Source organism: Papio anubis, chromosome 7 (genome assembly GCF_008728515.1).
Source record: "Papio anubis isolate 15944 chromosome 7, Panubis1.0, whole genome shotgun sequence".
NCBI classification, from domain to species: Eukaryota; Metazoa; Chordata; class Mammalia; order Primates; family Cercopithecidae; genus Papio; species Papio anubis.
This window is the reverse complement of record NC_044982.1, coordinates 46,032,385-46,048,554: the sequence shown is the minus strand read 5'-3', so window position 1 is coordinate 46,048,554 and position 16,170 is coordinate 46,032,385. Positions and strand designations below refer to the sequence as shown.

Sequence of the window (16,170 nt, the reverse complement as noted above, 5' to 3'; positions counted from 1 at the left end):
AAAAATGAACATAATCATTTGAAGAGAAATGAATCTTTCTCTTCCTGGAGAAAACAAGCTTACATCAAGAAAAGTATTTCCATCTCATATCACTCCCACTACCTCCATTTGTGGACTATTATACTCAAATATCAATATTCATGAATTTTTATATTAAACTTGTTTTTGAACCATTACTAGGGAAAGAGCAAATGTGACATGGCTGGATTGTGTATTGCTATGGCATTTCTATTATACACTTTATAACACTCCAATATCAGCCTTTCTCTCTCATCACATTTCTAAGATTTTGGCCAAAAAAATTCTTTTGGAGTAAGCATTCAAAGAACTAGAATAAGGACTAAAGAGAGGCTTTTTGCTCCTTTAACACTTAGAAAACAGGTGTCACATCATCCTGAGTAACAAAAAAAGATAAACCAGAGCAAACGAATTACAAAATCAGACAATACGAATATAACAAATATTCCCTTATACATTTTTATTATGTAACTTGAAAGAATATTACCAATACAAAAATCTAAAATGAATATATACCATGGTGGCTTCCAGTCTAAGTATTGTTCAAATATTTCCCTTTTTTCTAACATTTTTTTCAGATTCAAAAAGTATACATGCCCAATTTGGAAGCACAGAAAAGTATATGTAAGACAATAACTATTAATCATATTCTCAATATTGAATAATGACTACTATTATTGTTTTAATAAATTGTTTCTACACGTTACTATAATGATACATTTTAACATCATTGAGATCTTACCCTCTTTTTATCACTTAGTAACAGAACTTGTACCTAAATATTTGTCTGATTTTCTGATCATTTCCTGAGAAAATATTCTCCAAAATGAAATTAGAAGGTCAAAAATTATACATACATATATTCCCAATATTTTAAAATATCATAAATACTCATGGTTGTAAAGATAGCAACACTAGACACTGGAAACTAGTATGGGGGGAGAGGTGAAAAACTATTGAGTACTATGCTTACTACCTGGGTGATGGGATCAGTCATACCCCAAACCTCAGCATCACACAATATACCTATCTCATAAACTTGCACATATGCCCCCGAATCTAAAATAAAAATCGGAATTATTTTAAAATTCCATAAAACTACATGTTCATTGAGAAGGTATTCACTATAGGCCTTTTGATGTACATCCTTCCAGACTTTTTGTAATTATATATAAATATACAATTACTAAATTGGCTTAATATTATGAATATTGTTATTTAACCTGCTTTGACCAATTCATAATTTTAAAAAGCAAGTTGGAGACCTTGCTTTTTAAAAGACTTCCTTTACTGTTAACATCTTCCCATGTCAACAAATATACGCCTATATCACAATTTTATTGGCTGCCTAGCGTTCATTCACATGGATACACCAAAACTCATTTAACCAGTTCCCTAATGCTGAACATTAGAGTTGCTCCTAATATTTTCCTATCATTACAAAAAGACTGAAATAGAACTCAACTCAATAGAAAAAATAAATAAATAACCTGATAATTTAAATGGGCAAAGGATCTGAATAGACATTTCTCAAAGAGATACAAATGGCCAACAGACATATGAAAAAATGCTCAATACCTCTAATCATCCGGGGAATTCAAATTAAAACCAAAAATAAGAAATTACCTCACACCTGTTAGAATGGCTGTTATCAAAAAGATGAATAAGGCTGGGTGTGGTGGCCCACACCTGTAATCCCATTACTTTGGGAGTGTGAGGCAGGCGGATCACCTGAGGTCAGGAGTTCAAGACCAGCCTGGCCAACATGTGAAACCCTGTCTCTACTAACAATACAAAAAGTAGCTGGGCATGGTTGCGCATGCCTGTAATCCCAGCTACTCAGGAGGCTGAGACAGGAGAATCGCTTGAACCCGGGAGGTGGAGGGTAGAGGTCGCAGTGAGCCAAGATTGTGCCATTGCACTCCTGCCTGGGTGACAGCAGTGAAACTCCATCTCAAAAAATAAAAAAGGTGAATAACAACAAGTTTTGGGGAGGATGTGGAGAAAAGGAAACTCTTGGACACTGTTGGTGGAAGTGTAAATTAGTACAGCTACTTCAGAAAATAGTATGGCAGGTCTTCAAAAAACTAAAAGTAGAATTACCATATGATCCAGCCATCCCACTTTTGAGTATTTGTTCAAAGGGAATGAAATCAGTACATCAAAGAGATATCTGCCCTCCCATATTCATTTTAGCATTATTCATAATATCAACATATGGAAGCAACCTAAGTGTCCCACAAGAGATGATGGATAATGAAAGTGTGGCATAGATACACAATAAAATACTATACAGCCTGAAAAAAAGTAGGAAATTCCGTCATTCAAGACAACACACATGGAACTAAAGGATGTTATGCTAAGTGAAATAAGCCAGGCAGGTAATGGCAAATACTGTATGATCTCACTTATATGCAGAATCTAAAAAAGTCAATCTCATATAAACAGAGAGTAGAAAGGTGGTTACCAGAGGTGGGGCTGAGGTAAAGAAAAAATGGGGAAAGGGAAAATGTTGATCAAAGAACACAAAGTTTAAGTTGGAGTGGAGGAAAAAAAATTAGTGATCTACTGCACTGTATAGTGACTACAGTTAAATAATATATATTTCAAAAGTGCTAGAAAAATAGCTTTTTAACATTCTCATCACAAAAAAAAATAAGTTGGAAAGGTGATGAATATCTTAATTAGCTTGATTATTTCGACAATGTATACACAGATCAAAACATCACATTGTACCTCCTAAACATACATAATTTTCAATTAAAAATAAATTTGAAAAATGTTCTGTGTATGGAAAAAAAGACTGACATAAACATTTGGTTGTACATTACATCTTTGAGAGGATCTCTAGTTCCTTACGAAAAATTCTCAGAAATTGAATCACTTAATCAAAAATTATGTTTGGGCCAGACGCGGTGGCTGACATGTATAATCCCAGCACTTTCGGGGGCCAAAGTGGGAGGATCACTCGAGTCCAGGAGGTCAAGACCAGCCTGAGCAACACAGTGAAACTCCATCTCTATTTTTTAAAAAATCATGCTTAGTTTTAAAGCTTTTAAAAATATATACTGGCATGTCATCTAAAAGATTTATACTACTGTACACTCCTACGGTGTATGAGAGTTGATATTCTTATTTCTTGCCAGTGCCAGGTGGTTTTTTTTTTATTCTCAGCAAAACTCAGAGTCAAAAATAATAGCATTTAATTATCGCTTTAATTTAGATTATTTCTATTAGTAAGATTGAGCATTTCTGCACGTGTTAGACTTGTGTATTTTTTTCATTTTGGTATTTACCCGTTTACCTTCTTTGCTCATTTTTCTAATAGTACTTTTGCTTTTTCTTATTATTTCTACAAGTATTTTATGTTTTTAAACAATCCTTATTTGACACTTTTCCTAGCTTATCCTTTTGTCTTTCACATCATTATAGGGTATTTTTCTCTTTAATTTGTGTGCAGTCATATTTATCCATCATTTCCTATGTGGTTTCTGATTTTGGTGACATATTTAGAAAGACCTTCCTCTCTCAAAGATTATATAGCACTTTTATTTTTCTAGTACTTTCACAGATTCATATTTCACATTTAAATCTCATAACCAGCATGCTGAAATCATGCACTGGAGGTATTCATGAATTTAGACATATTAAAATCAACAGATCCTACCGACCCTCCTCAGACCCAGCAGAAATTAAGCTTTTACAAAGTACGACATATCTAGGACACGGTAGATTCTAAGGGGAAACTATTAGTACTTTTCCACAACCCAATGCAGCTAATTGAGGAAAACTACTGGTAAAATCTACTACAATAAAACCCAAATAAAAATAAAAGAAAATGATCAACAACATGTAAGTTTTGGCTGATCGGATTACCAAAATATTTAAACACTGACAATTCCAATGTTGGCAAGAGTATGAGGAAATAGGAACTCTCCTACATTGTTTTTTAATAATTCATTTTCTATTTATAAAAGTAACAATCTTTATAATAAGTCAATCAATGTGTCACTGCATAAAATTTTGTTCTCATACATTGTTGGTGGGAGCATAAATTGGTATAAACTTTTTGGAGAGCAGTTTGGTATTATCCACCCAATGTTTAAATGTGCATACTCTTTAGCAATTTCACTTCTAGGAGCCCATTCCATAGCATCAGATCTCTATATGTAGAAGTATATCTGTACATGACTGGAAATAACCTAAATTTCCATTAATAGGGGAATGGCTAAATAACAGGCTACATCAATACCATAAATACCATGGAGCTGTTAAAAAGAATGAAATATACATACAATTACATGCATAGTACGAATTGCATTACATATTGTTAAATGTTAAAAAGCAAGTTGCAGAATGAAGTGATTCCATTTTTGTGAAAAGGAAAGATACCTATATAAACAGGGGTGTGTGTGTGTGTGTATGTGGGGTGTGTAATAATGATGTTAACTATTCAAGGTCTAAAAGAATGTGAATGATTACCTACGCAGAGGATGACAGAGTAGGGGATGGGAACTGCAAGCAGGGAAAAGCTATTCACACCATATATATGTATATTGCTTGAATCTTTGTACTAGGTATATATTACTTTTATAATTTCTTAAAACCAGTGGGAAAAAAGTAATGGGGGAAAACCCAAAAAGGCTTATTAAAATTTTGAATAACAAAATATTTCAAAACAAATATGATCCTAAAGTATAGCACTTATTACAATATCCATATAAAAGTACAGAAAATTTATATTTGTAATAAGTCTTTGTTCTTTTTATGCCTTTGTTTCAAAATGTTTGTCTTCTACTAGAGTTAACTAGTAGAATCCAGAACCTGAAGCCATGTTGAAAGAATTCTTAACAAATATGTTTATTTTGAAAAACTTTAGGCTGTATTCCCTCACACAAAAATAAGATCTTGAAAATTCAAAAATGGAAATCGTTTCAAATTTATCTAATAGGAATTTTATATACTGAGCTTATTCAAAAGTCTATAGTTAGATTAACTGGATCTGAATTAGTGAGATCTTATAGCTGTTTAGTTCTATTTCTCTTTTGATCCTCCTATAATCCCTTTACATAGTGGCATAACAAGGCACATTAAAACTTGATTCATTAGCTAATATAGAATACTACTTTGAAGCAAGTATCTTCAACTATAAGCTCAAAAACCCTGAATAAAACAATGTAATGAAAATTGATTCTTTCAAATACTCACTTTCTACAGTTGTCTTTAATCTCCTCACTATGTTTACAGTAATGATCAATTTCCTCATCTGTTGTATTTATAGTTTCATGTATCCTACAAATAGTTACTTTGTTTTCCTTAATATCTTCACAGCATTCTAGAGAGAGGAAATATTTTCTTAACGCAGAAATCATAAATTCAAAATAAACAAATAGTGGAAAAAATGGGTATGGCAGCTTACCTAAAAGGAAGACAGCCAGAGAATGGAGAGGAAATGAGGCTTGAGATGGGTGGAACCGTATACTAAAATGCAGAGAACCAGGGCCAGGCCTGATCCTATAGCCAGAAGCTAAGAAGGATTTCAGTTGGGATTGAGAAATAAATGTCCCTTATACCTCATCTTTAACATAAGAGGGCTAGATTCAGTGATATCTAAGGTCAATCGTATCTTAAGATGCTATGAATTCGTGCAAACATTTACTCATTAATGATACTAACACAAGCCTTCTGTTTCTGAAAAATGTGAAATTTCTATTCATCAACTCTATGTCAATTAATTATTAAACTCACTTATCTTTGTTACTAGTGATTAAATAAGATAAAATGGACATAATTTCTTGAAAAGATTAAAATAAATTCTTAATATGCTGTATTTTTTTGATTGCAGAAAAGATAACTAAACTCGACCTTTTCAGAACGATTAAGAAATTCAGAACTCTATTTTTTACGGTTGTTTTGTCGGATCTTAAAATACTATACAGTATTTGTGTGACTTGCCTTGCTATTTCTCTGATAACATTATTTTTCAGAATTATTATTCCTGAAAATGTGGCATCTATCAATTTTGATCCCTGATTTCTGGTGGTTTCTACAAAGATAAAAAAATTTCACTCAACTATTTGAAATAACTTGTTATTAGAGAAAAATAACATCTTTTCAACTGCACCTAAGGGGTCATTTCTACTTAAGACAAAATTCTTCACAAAATAATTAAATGCTGAATATAGAAGTTTATTATCAAACAACTATAGTTAAGTCACATCTATTTTGTCTAGGGTAAACAGTTTATTTGTCGCTAGAGAGAACTGACACAAAAGTTATAACGCCAACAATAAGTTGCCCTAAACAGGGCAATTGTATATTATGTGCCATAAGGAATTAAAAGACTAAAATATCTTGATCATGCAAAGCTACTTACTATTAATTCTTTGAATCATCTCTTCTTTAGTACTTATGTCTTGCTCATACTGGAAGACTAAAATAAACAACTCTCTTGTGACTTCAATTCATTGTTAAAATGCCAAAGCCTCATACAAAAAGCTACCTATTTTTTCACTTTATACCTACCAAATTCTAGCAAAAGTCTGTCCAAACTGACAAACAGGCTGTCATTCATCTTGGATACTATGTTAAATGGAAAAAAAAAAATTATAAGGAAAGATTTTAAGTCATATGCAAAACAGGATATATTTGGTAACGACCTTTTCAATATAGCATTCTTCACAGGAACATGTGGGCGGAGCCAGAACTGGAAGGAGAGAGGCCCCCTGAGCCCATGGCGACTTTCCCAGTCCCTTCCTGGGCCAAGCCCAACGAGCGCTTCAGAAATCGTTGTTGAGTCGGCGCACGACTTGAAGCTTTGGGGATGGGGTGGGAGGCACCCGCATAACCGCTTATGCGTGGGACTGCAACAAGCGTCCGGATCTTCCAGGGTTCACGGACACCCAGATTTCTCCACAGGATGTGCCCTTTAAAATAAACGTTCTGAATATGTCCCTTGGTGGCGTGTGTACAACCACGTGTAGCAAAATTCTAACGAAAGCCCTTCCCCAACAGTCGGGTAAACCTAGAGAAACAGTGTGATTTCGCACTTATGAATTTACCAAGGAGAATCAAAAAAGTGGAGTTTTTCATAGGACTGCCAATTCGCATTACAGCATACGCCTGAGGCGGGGTTCGTGTCTACCGTTCCCCTCAGAGCCCAGGGGCCACAGCCCGCGCGCTTCGCGGTGGGAGCTCGCCGGCCGACTCCCACCCTCACAGCCTCCTGTCCTGGCTTCCCCTCGCCCGAGGCCGCAACACCGCATCCCCCCACCCATCCCCGGCCGCGCCCACAGCCTCGGGCCGCACCAACCCCTGAGAAAAGGCGACACTGGTGGTTCTGAGGGGCAGGGCCAGCCAGTCTCCTCCCACCCACTCACATGCTCCCCCTCAGAGTCGCCGGCCCAGGGAAAAACCGACACACACAGCTCCCTTCCCCACGCACCTAAACAGCCCCTCTGGACCCAAACGCCCACACCCTCCCTCCCTGGGGGTCCCAAACTCCACTCAGGATCCCCGGGCCCGGGGACGCCACAGCTGATCCTGACTCCAAACGGCCGGAGCCTTGGTCTGGCCTCGCTCAGCCCCGCCCCCACGCCCCTGGTGCCAGCCCTAAGAGACCCCGCGGAGCACGCCGCGGGATCTGCAGATCGCGCTGAAGAGCAGCGAGATCGCGCTTTGGACGAGACCTGAGTGGCTGCAACCGTTCCTTCTTCGCGGGTGGAAGCGCGGAGCCAGCCCCGTAAAACCCCAGAAGTGGGTGCTGAAGTCAGGGGACCCTCAAAGAAGTAGGGACCTGTCAGGGACTCTCCTGTTTTCTTGAAGACTAGTGTTTTTAAAAGCCTATTTATTCCTCTTGTAACAAGTTTTTAAAAATATTTTGGAGTACAGCAATAAAATTGATATTAACTTTAACAAGACAGTAAAAAGTACTCGATTCAATAATCAAAATTCAATTCTGAATTCAGCATTTTTCAAAACATCTTAAAAAGCAAGCACAATTCAAATACATATTAGTCGAATGGACGTTTTGAGACTGACTCATTTGCTCAGTTTCAAATAAAGCACATTTTCTGTCCAAAATGCTGTCTTTAGGTAATTTATGCTCTTAGGTTTTGTCTGCCTATCCAACGTGAAATAAAGAGTGTAAACGAAATCATTTAAGCAGTTCAGTCCTCCAAAGTGCCTCAATCCATTGTATATTTCTGGTAGAAATGTTTTTAATCCTAAATGATCTCAACAATTGTCTCAAGTCACCAAAACCTAAGCTGTTTCACAGAATATTTAAGTGAAAAAGAAGGTTTCAGAAGTTTTTCTTGCTTAATTGCCTCAGATCAGATATGCATAACCAGTTCTATTATACTGTGCTGTCATATGGCTCACTAGTTGGTATTAATATGCATCAAAACTAACATACGTTTTGATAATGTAAGAATTTAGCAGATTTATTCTTTTGTGTGTGAAAAATCTTTTCACTTCGTTTTTCCAGGTTTACTGAGGCATAATTGACAAATAAAAATTGTATTTACCAAGTACATGATATTTGGACGTATGCATACATTGTGAAATGATTACCATGATCAAGTTAATTCGTATAACACATCCATCACCTCATATAATCATTTTTGGGTGTGTGTGGTGAGAACCTTTAAGATCTACTCTCTTAGCAAATTTCAAGAACACAATACAGTATTATTAACTATAGTCACCATGCTGTACATTAGATCTCCAGAACTTATTCAGTCTGCCTAACTGAAACTTTGTACCCTTTGACCACCATATTTCCTCATTCCCACCTCCTCCCTTCCCCAGCCACTGGCAACCACTATTCTACTCTCTGCTTCTATGGGCTCAGCTTTTTCAGATTCCACATACAAGTGAAGTCATACAGTATTTGTCTTTCTGTGCCTAACTTACTTCACTTAGCATAATGTCCCACAGGTTCAACCACCACCCACGTGGTCACAAATGACAGGATTTCCTTCTCTGTTAAAGCTGAATAAAATTCTGTGTGTGTGTGTGTGTGTGTGTGTGTGTGTTTATCCATTCATTGACGAATGGATAGGTTGAGTACATATATTGGCTATTGTGAATAATGTTGCAGTGAACATGAGAGCACAGACATCTGTTCCACAAAGCAATTTTATATCCTTTGGATATATATTCAAAAGTGGGATTGCTGAATCTTATGATAGTTCTATTTTAAAATTTTGAGAAGCCTCTACACTGTTTCCATAATGGCGGTACCAGTTTGCATTCCTGCCAAGAGTGTACAACTTTTCCTTTTTTCCATATCCTTGTCAACACTTGTTGCCTTTTTTTATCATAGTCATTCTAACAGGTGTGAGGTATCCTATTGTGATTTTGATTTGCATTTCCCTGTGATTATTGATGTTGAGCATTTCTTTATACATCTGTTGGCCATTTGCACATCTTCTTTTGAGCAATGTCTATTCAGGTCCTTTGCCCATTTTTAATCAGATTGTTTGTTTTCTTGCTTAGTTGAGTTCCTTATTTAGATATTAACCCAAATTTACTCTTATTACATTTGTTTATATTTATTAACTACTTTTTAGGAAAACATAAGAAAGCAAATACAAAGTGCAAAGCTATTTTGTCTTGCTGGCACTACATTGCTATGACTGTCAAGAAAATTTAGTAGGTAAAAAGTCCACTTCAATTTAACACTAGACTTTCTTATGAAAATTTGTAGAAATCTAGAAACATCACCTTACTGAGATCTGAAAATCAATTTATTTCCATTTAAATTCACATCTATACATATCCTAATTACCCTCATAAAAGTATACCTAAGTTCTACCAACACCACTGCCATCTATCTTATTCCATTCCAAAATTTTCTTCTGGAAAAGCAATGAAGATGCTCCATCTACTGGAGAGTTTTAAATAAATTTTATTTCCCCCTCTTCCTATTCCCTCTCACTCCAATGAATTATAGTGCTCCATTTGAAAAATTATAGAACTTTGACTCAGATAAACATTTATCTTAACAAATCATTTTCTGGGAAAGTACTCCCATAAGATAAAATTTTCCTTATCTACTATTGACACCTTTGCCTCTTGATCCATAATCAAGAATCTGAAGAAATCCATTACTTAAACCCACTGCTCATTCTAATTGCACCGTATTCCTTTTCTTCCTTTTATTGCTTAATTTGTCTAATAGGAAGCATCTGTCTCCTACCTACAATTCCTCTCCACTCATTTCCTAATTGACCTTTTCAATTCAACTACTATCTCCATCACATTTAACTACTTTCTCAGGTAATCAAGACATTTTAATTCCAAATCTTACGGTCTTTTCTCAGTCTTATCCTCCTCCCTTCCTTTTTTTCTAACTCTCTTCCATATTTGGTTCCATTAAAACTCTCTGCAGTCCTGACTTCCAAGACACTACTCTCTTCTAGTTCTCCCACCTCTCCTATCTGCCCCTCAGATTTTATCTTCTACTTCTTTCCCCTCACCATCACCATGGACTCTTACCAAGATTTTTTTCCTTAACTCTACCCTTCTCTTTTTGGGGGGTCATGCATCCATAATAGCTTCAATTATCACACCTGTGCTTATACTTCCAGTCCTACTCTATTATCAGGGAGTTATCCAAATATTTATCTTTATACGCTTTCTATCAATTTTGATTTAACCTGATCTAAATCCAAAGTCATCTCCCGTAAATAGTCATTCACAAAGTCTTGCTGATTTTTTCTTTGATACATTCTTTGTATGCATCCAGTCAACTTTAAGTCAAAACTCTAAGTCAAAACTCTGGGCAAGTTTCTAACCCAAGCTTTCATTTCCTCACACATAAAGTGGAAACTGTAATAACTCCAACATCATAGGATAGTTATGAAAATTAAATAAAATAATTTCTATAAAGCCCCTAATATAATGCCCAGCACATAGTATATAGAAAATATAGAAGACATCGGAATGAAACTTCTTCAAATTCCAGCTATCAAACATATGATCCTACTTAAATCTTCATCATTCTATCCTCCTTCTGTTCTGTTACAATAGTGGAGCTCTCTCTCCTCGTATCTCAAGCCAATTCCTCCACCTGTACTTGAGTACCATCTCCTCTTGCCTCCTCAGAAGTGTTAAAATATCAAATATTTTCTCATGTGTATTCAGTCTCTTCCATTTAATTGGATCCCTGTCATCGGCTTTAAACATGGTCAACTCTATACCAGAAAAATGAAAAAGAGAGAATCTTCCCTAACATTAAAGGTTTTATGAATCAATTCATATTTCTCTCACAGCCAACCTGCTTTCTAAACAGTTGTCTAAACGCACAGTCTCCCTCCTAACTCTTTTCTTACTCCAATCTGCCTTCCAATGCCATTATGCCATAAAATTTGTTCTATGATGACGATGACCTCATGACACTAAATCCAATGAACATGTTTCAGTCCTTACCTGACCTGACCTCTGCAGCGTTCAATGGTATTTATCACTTTTCCTTCTTAAAACACTGCAGTAGCTACATGATTTTTCTCCCATCTCTCATAATTTTCTCTATCTTCTCTTTCAGCCTCCTCTCCTTCCACTCAGCCATTAAATGTTGTAAATCTCAGGCTCAGTCCTAGGCCTTTTTTCATCTGTGCTCCATGTGCATGGTTTCTAATGCAACCACTATACAGGTGACTCACAATGTGTATCTCTAGCCCAGGCCTCTAGTGTCAATCCAAATCAGTAATTACAAACAACAGAAATTAATTCTGGCTGATTTAAGCAAAGGTAAAATTTGTGTGAAGAATACTGCGATCAGGCATGGTGGCTAATGCTTGTAATCCCAGGACTTTGGGAGGTCACGGCACAAGGACTGCTTGAGCCCAGGAGTTCAAGACCAGCCTGGGAAACACAAAGAAACACCATCTGTATAAATAAATAAATAAATAAATAAATAAATAAATAAATAAATAAATTGGTGCACAACAAGTCCTAGCTACTTGGGAGGCTGGGGCGGGAAGATCACTTGAGCCCAGGAATTCAAGGCTGTGATGAGCTATGATCACACCACTGCGCTCCAGCTTAGGCAGCAGAATAAGATCCTGCCTCTAAAAAATAATAATAAAGTAAAAAATTTTTTAAATGATGCTGTGTAATACAATACTCCCCAGAACAGCTAGAGAACCAGACTCATGTGCTATATAGCATGAAGCAATAACCAAACTCATACCATAGATTTGGTAGTCAAGACACCATCACTACAACCAAGCACTGAGGGCTGCAGCTCACACCAGTATCATGAGCACTACCACAACTGCCCTACAAACACTATCTTACTTTAACTGTCACCTGTTAACAGATAGGATTCTTTCTAGGGCACACTTGTTGGTGTCACTCATTCCAATTCAAAATCTTGGGTAGATATATCTCATTAAAGAATCCTATGACACATAAATCACTTCTTCCTCCCAGACTGTTAGAGTAAAATATTGTCCAAACATAAGAACTGGATATAAATGCTGGGTAGTCAAAAAGAATAGCAACTGTTCAAGACATCTATCCTCTGAGTTCTAGACCCACGTATCTAATTGCCGACATGATAAGCTATCTTAGTCCATCCTGCACTATAACAAAACACCACTAACTAGGTAATTCATAAATAATAGAAATTTATTGCTCAGTTTTTGAGGTCAGTAAGTCCAACACTGAGGCACTGGCAGATTCAGTCTCTGGTAAGGGTGCACTCTTTGCTTCCAAAATGGTGTCTTGTTGCTGTCCTCCAGAGAGGACAAATGCTATGTCCCAACATGGTGAAGAGGACAAAGTCATTCCCTCAAGCCCTTTTATAGGCACTAATACTAAGCCCTCATCATGCCTCTTAATACTATTGCATTAGGAATTAAGTTTCAACATGAATTGTGGAGGGACACAAACATTCAAACCATAGCACAAGCTGAAACACAGCTCATGTATTTCCCCCACTAATGCTGACCTCCTTCATCCTTTTCATTAATGAGACCAGAATCTATTTGTGCGTACCAGAAACCTACACCTTGACAACCTTCCTCTCCTATCATCCCCCATATCAAATCCATCATAAATCCTACCAATTTTTCCTCTTAAATATCTTCCAAATATAAAGATATTTCCTCTTAAATATCTTCCATCCATTTTTCTCTATTTCAACTGCCACCATCTAAGTCCATTCTCTCACCTGGATTATTGTACTAGCTTCCAAACTGGTTTTGCCACATATCCACTCTAGCTCTCTTGCCCATTCTCTGTCCATCCTGTGACAGAACAATTCTTAAATGTAAATATTCTCTCTCTCTTTCTCTCTCTCTCTCTCTCTCTCTCTCTCTCACACACACACACACACACACACACACACACACCCCTATGTTAAAGCATATCAATGACTTCCTATCATTCTAAGAATAAGGACAAAATACTTTTTTATTGGAAAAATTCAAAGTTTATTTTTCAACAGACAACATCAGCAGGTACAACTACAGGTGTTTCTCTACAGATCATGTATTCATAAGGCACTACTAGCTCAACAGTGAGAAAGCCACTTGGGTGTTTTCTGCAACAATACCTACTTCACAGTGTGAACGGGTACTATTATTGTGTTCTCTTAAAATTCCAGAAGGAAAGGCACAACTTGGCAAAACTTAAATTTTTTTTTTGATCCTAAGTCAGGTGCAATAACTAAGAGACAAAACTTGGAGTAGCATTCTGGCCTTCAATAAAGACCTTCCACAGGAAGAGAAAAGACTTCTCCACCCTAAAGTTATGGTCTTTTTCTCTCCTTCCTTGTTAACCATTAGAGCATTGTTTCATCATTTGCTCAATATTAACACATGTACAAAAGTGAATTTTTAGAGAAGAAATAAAAATATCTTGAATATCCAGCTGTTCCCACCAATACATCAATTCTTAGGTTTAAGACAGGGCCTGGGAATCCTTCATCAGTCATAAAGTAAGAAAATAGAGACTATGGCTACAAAAATAATTTTAGAAAATGAATTATGGGCCCAGCGCAGTGTCTCATGCCTGTAATCCCCACACTTTGGGAGGCCAACACAAGCGGATCGCTTGAGTTCAAGACCAGCCTGGGCAACATGGCAAAACCTTGTCTCTAACAAAAAACAATAATAATAATAATAACAAATTAGCTGGGTGTGGTGGTATGTGCATATAGTCCCAGCTACTCAAGAGGCTGAGGAAGGAGGATGGCTTGAACCTGGGAGGTGGAAGTTGCAGTGAACCAAGACTGCGCCACTGCACTCCAGCCTGGGTGACAGAGCAAGACCCTATCACAAAAATAAAAATAAAAAAGAAATGAAGTAGATAAATTAAAGCTTTCACAGCCAGGACTTGCCTGTTCTAACTTCGCAGTCTCCATGAAATACTTAGGAAAAAAATCTTCATAATTACATGGCGTCAGTCTCACTAACGAATTTTTTTTTAAATTAGTACGTGAACCTGTGATAGAAAACATGCCTTTCCATGAGTGTCAACTCTAGAATAAAAATCCAGATTTTCAATAGAGTAGGCATTGGCAAATTGAATTACGTCACCTAATATTCCCCACTCAGGTGCCCACCTCTTCTAGCGTTCAGGAAGATGAAGACATCTGGGAAGTATGGGAAGGGCATTGGCACACTTGGGGCTTCGAATAAACTGTACTTAAATAAGCAGCAACACACACATTGACTCCCTAATGACTAAAGTAAGCCCATATGAGGGTATCCTAGTTAAGGTTCTAGGGTTGAAGAAACTTTGTAATTCTACAACCTCAGTATTTTGGAGTTTTTTTAAGGTACACTCAAAACAAAACAAACAAAACAAAACAAAAGATAGGTACATGGTTAGATGGCATATAAAACAGGTCCCTAAATATATGACAGATCTTGTCCACTTACCCAAATACAGTTACCTTGTAAGTATACAGCACCCCTTCCCCCAGTTAGGCTAAGCAGTTATGTTTTCCACTTGGTTCAATAAGCTCCAACTGTTCTACCTTGGAATAGGTGACAGACTTTGGAAACAGTCACTCTAGGGGTACGAAGTTTCTATGTGTACTTTGTCACAAGTGACAAAGCTACTTTCAAGGTCCACTTCTTTCAAAATTAAAAAAAATTCTAGTCTGTATTTGTGTTGTTACAAATTTTTTTTATTTTTCATTTTTTGTTTTTATTTTTTGCAAAGCAGCATAACAACAATTGTGATTGTAGGACTGCCTGAGGTTGCAGACACAACTGGAAACATCATTTGCATATCAGTAAGAAAAAGGAAAACAGGAAATGGAGATGAGTTTCTTAAGAAAATGAAAAAAAAGAAAGCACAGATTCTAGAGATTTCACCAGCTGCATTCCTCCTCCTATGCAGGTTCCCACTTGGTTTAGTTGACCACAGTCTTGTTTTCTTCCAAGAAATGAGGGAAACTGGTGTTTAGGAACACTGTTAGTAGCTCCTGGTTTTTCCACATTAGCACTGATACCTGATTGGGAGCTATCCATCTTAGAGATAGTACATCATTCACAATGAAAAGAGGGATGCTGGAAGGGTGTCAACACTGGCGCTGTAGACCACAGAGATCTCATTGTTCTTCATGGCAAGGCCACCATTGAGCATGCTGATGTACTAGTTCCACACGACAGGGTCCACATTCATCAAATGGGCCAGAATTTCCTTGGGAAACATTTCTGAGACTCTTTCCATTCATATTTAACATCCACAGTGAAAAAAACAACATCCATGGTGTTCTTGATAGCCAGCTTCTTTCCATGGCATGTCTAGTTATTGTTTACCTTGTGCATCATATAGTGTACCTTTAAGTTGCCTTTGGTGGCAAAAGCTTGTCTACATATGTTGCACACAAAAGGTCTCTCTCCAGTGTGAGCTCATTAATCTGAAGGCACTAGCAGACAAGAAATTCTTCCCACATCATGTGCAGCTGTGTTGCCTGGCCTGTCTGCATGATTGAGCTGCTAAAAAGTTGTCAACCCAAGAACATGGCCAAGGGTCTGATAAATATGTTAGAAACTTCAATTCTGACATAGGTTGGATGTGCTTCTATAAATATTAATGGGAGACTGCTCCGACCTTCCATCTCAGTGAAGCTATTGTCAGAGCTCTCAGCTTTGCCCTGGCATCGGGAGACTCTGATGTGATAGT

At 37.0% G+C, this 16,170-nt stretch overlaps 1 protein-coding gene across 1 annotated transcript in view; it reads right to left on the bottom strand.

Moving 5' to 3' along the window:
• Nucleotides 1-7,623, bottom strand: part of C7H14orf39 (chromosome 7 C14orf39 homolog) — a 44,346-nt gene extending 36,723 nt beyond the window's left edge. Inside the window, exons 1-4 of the mRNA XM_017961224.3 lie at nt 7,463-7,623; nt 6,544-6,600; nt 6,395-6,451; nt 5,227-5,353 (exon numbers count right to left, since the gene is read on the bottom strand). Coding sequence (XP_017816713.1) covers nt 5,227-5,353; nt 6,395-6,451; nt 6,544-6,592 — 233 coding nt within the window. The 5' untranslated portion in view covers nt 6,593-6,600; nt 7,463-7,623. The remainder of the gene's footprint in view (nt 1-5,226; nt 5,354-6,394; nt 6,452-6,543; nt 6,601-7,462) is intronic.
• Nucleotides 7,624-16,170: the final 8,547 nt, after the last annotated feature.